This window comes from Halichoerus grypus, chromosome 2 (assembly GCF_964656455.1).
Source record: "Halichoerus grypus chromosome 2, mHalGry1.hap1.1, whole genome shotgun sequence".
Classification (NCBI taxonomy): domain Eukaryota; kingdom Metazoa; phylum Chordata; class Mammalia; order Carnivora; family Phocidae; genus Halichoerus; species Halichoerus grypus.
This window is the reverse complement of record NC_135713.1, coordinates 173,553,237-173,559,285: the sequence shown is the minus strand read 5'-3', so window position 1 is coordinate 173,559,285 and position 6,049 is coordinate 173,553,237. Positions and strand designations below refer to the sequence as shown.

Below are 6,049 nucleotides of genomic sequence, written 5' to 3'. Positions count from 1 at the left end.
GTGCTCTGGGCAGAAGAGCCGCTTTCTTGCCGCCTGAGACTCTTCCTCGCCCCAGGAGCTGCAGCGGCGCTGCTGTGCCCCAGGGCCCTGGGACTCCCAGGCTGCACACTCCATCGAGGTGCCCTCCGCTCCCCATCAGCCTCATTTTCACCCCCTTTTGATTTCCTGGTGGGGGTTTTGGCTTGCACCCCCTGTGTGTCTCCTCTTTTTGGAGGGGCTGGGGAGCTCTTGCTGACGTCTTCGGGAGTCATTCCCTAGGCTCTACCTGCTCTTCTCTCTCCCGGCCTCACCCGACCAAACCAAAGACCATGGTGCACTGTGCCGGCTGCAAAAGGCCCATCCTGGACCGCTTCCTCTTGAACGTGCTGGACAGGGCCTGGCATGTCAAGTGCGTCCAGTGCTGTGAATGTAAATGCAACCTGACCGAGAAGTGCTTCTCCCGGGAAGGCAAGCTCTACTGCAAGAACGACTTTTTCCGGTGAGTACTTCCCTGGCGCGCCTCTGCTGCTTCCTCCCTGCGGGCTTTTCCCCGCCAGCTTCGGATCAGAGGTCAGCGTGGCCGAAGCAACCGCGGTAGGAGCAACCTTGGAGAGGGCAGCCAAGTCCCACGGGCACCCGCCTCTTCGCCAGCTGGCGCGCTGGGCGCCCCTGACGTGGCCCTGCTTGCGCCCTGGAAATTGTGGGTCCCGGCTTAGCTGCACGTGCCTGGGAAGAAAGGGTGTGAGTGCGCTTGAGCCCAGAAGCCCCTCCAAGCTTAGAAGGAGGCAGCACAGCCCGGGGCGTTGTAATCCCAGCTCCTGTCTTTCCCTCCCTGCACAGAGCTCTCCAGCAACGGCATTCTCCGAGCCTCTTAGGTTGCTCGCTCTCCAGGCTGAGCTTAGAAGCCCGGGCTAGATCCCTGCCACTGCCTTTTCGTCTCCAAAAGGTCTTGGCGGGAACCGCCGAGGCTTTTGCGTGGAGTGTTTGAGTCCCTTGCCTTGGCGGCGAAAGGGAAAAACTCTGCCCTAATGCCTATGGTGCACATTCCAGGGTGTTCCTGAAACCCCGACCGGCCTGCCTCCAAGCGCCGGCCTGGGCAAACCGCGCCTGCCTGTGAAATGCCCCAAGGCTCCAGCCTCCGGGACGACCTTTCCCCTCCGCTTCCCGGCTGCCTGGGTTGGCGGGAGGATCGGCCTCCGCCCAACACGAACCTCGGCTTTGTGGCGCAGGCTCCGCTCGGAGCTCTCCCAGGCACTGCCCGCCATCCCCTTGTCCCACCTCCTTGCCGAAACCGGGAAAAACCAGGCCCGGCTCTTCTGAGCCGGGAGACTTCTCCAGACGCTCCCTGCTTCGTTTAGCATTTTAATTTATTCTCTTAAACACACTATCTTGCCATGAAATCCACACAAACACAAAAGTCAACCGAGAAGAACAGGAGCAAATGCGAATTTTAATTCCTCTGTACTGGTTTGAAATCTCCCAGTTTACTCGGTTGACTTGGTCTCTGCTCTCCTCTGAGTTTTTGGTGACAGATCAAACTGGGAGCCGGGGGTGGGGGTGCGAAGCCATCCGGGTCGCTTTGCTTGGAGGCCCAGAACGCGCTGTCCCCAACGCTGCCCCCGGAAGCGTGTCTCTGATTGCCGGGAACCATGGAGAAAAGCGCTGTGCAGGCTGGTATCGCCGGGAGCAAACGCAGGCTGAGCCTCTGAACCCCGGCCGGCCGCGCCTGGTGTCCCCAATACTGGCTGGAGCCGAACTGGAGAACGGCGAACGGTGCCTAGCTGCCAGTGGGCCCCAGTGGCCTGGCTCCTGCAAAGCGCAGCCCGGCACCTAGAGCCCCGCGGTGGCTCTAGCTTGCGCCAACCTGCCGGGCTTTGGGCTTGAACGTGGCGGCGGCCCAGCTGCAGCCGTCTGCGCGCTCCGCGGCTGTTTCTTTACCCGCGGCAGGACTGGACCTTGCCAACCCTCGGCTTAAGCGCCCCTTTCTGCAGTGAAAGGCGACACTAGGAGAGAAAAGCGGTGCTCGGGACGCGTTTACGTGGAGCTCTAATTAGAATTCGACTGTTCTCTGAATCTAATAGGAAAATAGTTGCCTCCCTCCCCCTTCCAATCGCCGCCTTGCCGCCTTCTTCCGCAGGCGCTCTTTTCCTCTGGGACAACACTGGGCATGAGGCTGGGGGGGGGGGCGCAGCTCGGGCCCCTCGCTCTCTCATTCTAACAGTGTGTATCTCCTCACTGACTTTTCACTGGTGCCCCACGTCCTCTCCTGCCTTCTTGACTGCTCAGTCGGCATTCTGCCTCTTTTTGGCTGTCTCTCTTCTTTTCTCTCTTCCTCCTCTTCTTCCTCCACTTTCTATTTCTCTCTTTCTCTATCGTCTTTTTCCTGGCCTCCGTTCTCCCCTTGCCCCTCACCAACCCGTCCTCTCCCATCCCGCAGATGTTTCGGTACCAAATGCGCAGGCTGCGCGCAGGGCATCTCCCCTAGCGACCTGGTGCGGAGAGCGCGGAGCAAAGTGTTTCATCTAAACTGCTTCACCTGCATGATGTGTAACAAGCAGCTCTCCACTGGCGAGGAGCTCTATATCATCGACGAGAACAAATTTGTCTGCAAAGAGGATTACCTAAGCAACAGCAGTGTCGCCAAAGAGAACAGCCTCCACTCGGGTGAGGCCCCAATTCCCAGCTCGCTAGGGGCGGGCGGGTCCTGGGGGAGAAGGCCCACTGAGGCCACTGCTCATCTGTCCCTTCCCTCTCCCCAGCCACCACAGGCAGTGACCCCAGTTTGTCTCCAGACTCCCAAGACCCGTCACAGGATGATGCCAAGGACTCAGAGAGTGCCAACGTATCGGACAAGGAAGGGGGCAGCAATGAGAATGACGACCAGAACCTAGGCGCCAAGCGGCGGGGCCCGCGTACCACCATCAAGGCGAAGCAACTGGAAACTCTGAAGGCGGCCTTCGCTGCTACTCCCAAGCCCACGCGCCATATCCGCGAGCAGCTGGCTCAGGAGACTGGCCTCAACATGCGTGTCATCCAGGTCAGGGCCTGGGCATGCCACTCATCCCCCCGCCCCCCATCCAGACCGACATGGCTCCTTTAAGCAGGCACCCAGGCCAAGCTGGGGAAACCCAGCCTCAAGGAGGGGACTGAGTCCTGGGAGGGTGACCTGTGCTATATTGCCCCATTTTATAGGGCATCTGGAAATCCCTAGGCTCCCTCCATTTCCCAATTGGAAGCTGGTGACGGTAGTGACAGAGGGGGAGGGATGGGGAGTTCAGCATGAGGCTGGAGGAGGGGACATTGTTGGACACCGCTAGGGAGTTGGGACCCTTTCTTCTGCACCACGCACCTTGTTTGGAAGGAGCCCAGAGGTCTCTGAGCATGCCAGAATTAATCAATTTCACCGGCTTCTCCACAACATAGATCTCCCTACTTTGTGGATCTCTTGCCTCAGTTAGACAAGCCCCAGAGCAGAGACGTCTTCTCCAAAGAGAGATAGGGCATCCTGGTTTGAGGGGGAAAAGGTGCGGGCTGGAGTCAGCTCAGCCTCTGGCGGTCTAGAGTGGGATAGGGAGGGGAGGTGGACATCTGAGCATCTGTGCCAGTGTGTTGTGAGGACTTGGGGCTGCGTGTGATTTGGGCCTGAGTCTCCCGCCCAAGGTTAGGTTCACCTGCGGGGGCTCTTCGAGGATGTGGTGGCTGTGCCTGGGAGGCTGAGTGTGCATGGGTACACATATGCAGGCTGACCTCCACGGGAGGCCTTGTAGCACCCGGGGGGCCGTGCCGACGTGTGCTTTGTGAATGGAAGCTTGCATGTCTGTGTCCTTGTCAGCGAGAGGCTATGGATAAGTATATTTGGCACTGGGAGATTTGCGTGGATGTGAAAAGGAGATTGTGGGTTTTGGTGTCACTATCCTTGGTAGACTGAGTGTCAACAGGAGGCTGTTTAGTTCTCTGTCACAATCATGCCAGGAGGGGGCTGCCAGGGACAGTGAATTGGAATCTGCGTGTGTCGCACACTATTGGGGGAGGTTGAGCGTCTGTGTGTGGAGAGGCCCCAGGAGCTGTAATTGTGATAGTGTGACTGTTGGAAACAACTCCAACTGCCTCACGTCGGGCAGGGAGGCTTGCCCAGGTCCCCAGTCGAGAATCCCGTAGATCATTGGCTCCAAGGGCCGCCCTGCGCGGCCCTACTCAGAGACACACCCCCACAACACAACACAACACAACACAACACAACACAACACAACACAACACACACACACTCGGAGCCCTGAGCCGAGCTAGCGGTTGGAGGGGTTAGGGGCCGATCAGCCACGCACCCGAAGTGGGGGATGGGGGAGTGGGGAGGATCGTCGGGGCCTCACCTCGCCGCGTGTGTGCTTCAGGTCTGGTTCCAGAACAGACGCTCCAAGGAACGGAGGATGAAGCAGCTGAGCGCGCTGGGCGCCCGGCGCCACGCTTTCTTCCGCAGTCCGCGCCGGATGCGGCCGCTCGTGGACCGCCTGGAGCCGGGCGAGCTCATCCCCAACGGGCCCTTCTCCTTCTACGGAGGTGAGTGTGCTGCCGAGTGGCAGGGCGCGGCCAGCCGGGGTTGGCTTCGTTGGAAGCGGGTGGCAGCGCAGGAGGCGCTCCTGGTTTTCTTTAGAGAAGTGGCGAGTGGGGGAGAGATGGAAAAGGCTGGGGAGTCAATCAAGGGTCGGTAGTCGAGACCGAGGGCCGAATTCCCGACGGTGAACGAGGCGGGTGGGCTGGTAGGGAGCAGCTCCAGTGTTTGCACCAGGCTTCCCTCCGCAGCCAGCCCCGCGGGGGAGCCCCCCAACAGCGAGTTCCCCGAGTTGCCTTTCTCGTCCTTCCTCCTCCGCCCTGACCTCCTCCTCCCCGCTGCTCCGCAGATTACCAGAGCGAGTACTATGGGCCCGGGGGCAACTACGACTTCTTCCCGCAAGGCCCCCCGTCCTCGCAGGCTCAGACGCCAGTGGACCTGCCCTTCGTGCCGTCGTCCGGGCCCTCCGGGACGCCTCTGGGCGGCCTGGAGCACCCGCTGCCCGGCCACCACCCGTCGAGCGAGGCGCAGCGGTTCACTGACATCCTGGCGCATCCCCCCGGGGACTCGCCCAGCCCTGAGCCCAGCCTGCCCGGGCCTCTACACTCAATGTCCGCTGAGGTCTTCGGGCCCAGCCCGCCCTTCTCATCGCTGTCGGTCAACGGCGGGGCGAGCTATGGGAACCACCTGTCTCACCCCCCCGAAATGAACGAGGCGGCCGTGTGGTAGCGGGATCTCGCACGGTCCGCGGAGTGCGTGGTTGTACAGAAATGAACCTTTATTTAAGAAAAATAGAAAAAAGAAGAAAAAAACCATAAAAAGCAAGTCACCCCCCCAACACACACACACACTTCTTCAGCCTCGGGGACCATTTTCCGTCTGGGGAGTCCGGATGGGAAAGGGGGACAAGAAACAGGATCCAAATCCGCCTGGAGGTAGAACTGGGATCCGTGCGCTGGCTGGCGAGGTGCAGAACTGGGGCTCCCGAAGGGAAATGCAGACCTCTCCCCATCTTCCACCTGGACCCGGATGCGGGGACAGACTCCACGAGCGTGCGCGCCCGGCCAGAGGGCGGCACAGGAACGCCCACAGCGGCCGCGGGGGCGCACAGCCGGTGGTGACGCCAGGAGCCGCAGGGAGGGAGGCCGAGAGGCACAGCCGGGCGAGGGAGGAGAAGCAGCCCGGGGCGCTCCCGGGCCAGCCAGGAGGGTTCTGGCTCTGGGAAATCTCTCACTAGTGTTGTCTCAGTGTTCAGGAACAGCGACAACAAACTCTTATAGCTTCAGAAACGCCGACCTGCTGTGCATCAGGTGGGACTATATATATATATATTTTTTGTCTATCTGGGTTTTTGGTTTTTGTTTTTGCCAAAATTGCAAAATTCTAAATGTAAAGCCCTCAGTATCAACTCTTCTACCTTCACAAAGCTCTACACACCCACACACACACACGCACACGCACACACATACATATACACACATACACACACACACAGATACATGCAGACACCCTGGATAGGATGGT

General features: G+C 59.9%; 1 protein-coding gene across 1 annotated transcript; it reads left to right on the top strand.

Annotated features, from left to right (window-relative positions):
- Positions 1-296: 296 nt before the first annotated feature.
- Positions 297-5,384, top strand: LHX1 (LIM homeobox 1). The gene is made up of 5 exons (XM_036104753.2): positions 297-478; positions 2,417-2,643; positions 2,739-3,016; positions 4,368-4,533; positions 4,875-5,384. The coding sequence occupies exons 1-5, from the start codon at positions 309-311 to the stop codon at positions 5,252-5,254; spliced, it is 1,221 nt and encodes a 406-aa protein (XP_035960646.1). The 5' UTR covers positions 297-308; the 3' UTR covers positions 5,255-5,384.
- The last annotated feature ends 665 nt before the right edge of the window (positions 5,385-6,049 follow it).

Coding starts and splice junctions, on each gene's coding strand:
- LHX1 (XM_036104753.2), top strand. CDS start 309: ATGGTGCACTGTGCCGGCTGCAAAAGGCCCATCCTGGACCGCTTCCTC. Junction 479..2,416: donor TGCAAGAACGACTTTTTCCG/GTGAGTACTTCC, acceptor CCCATCCCGCAG/ATGTTTCGGTACCAAATGCG. Junction 3,017..4,367: donor TCAACATGCGTGTCATCCAG/GTCAGGGCCTGG, acceptor TGTGTGCTTCAG/GTCTGGTTCCAGAACAGACG.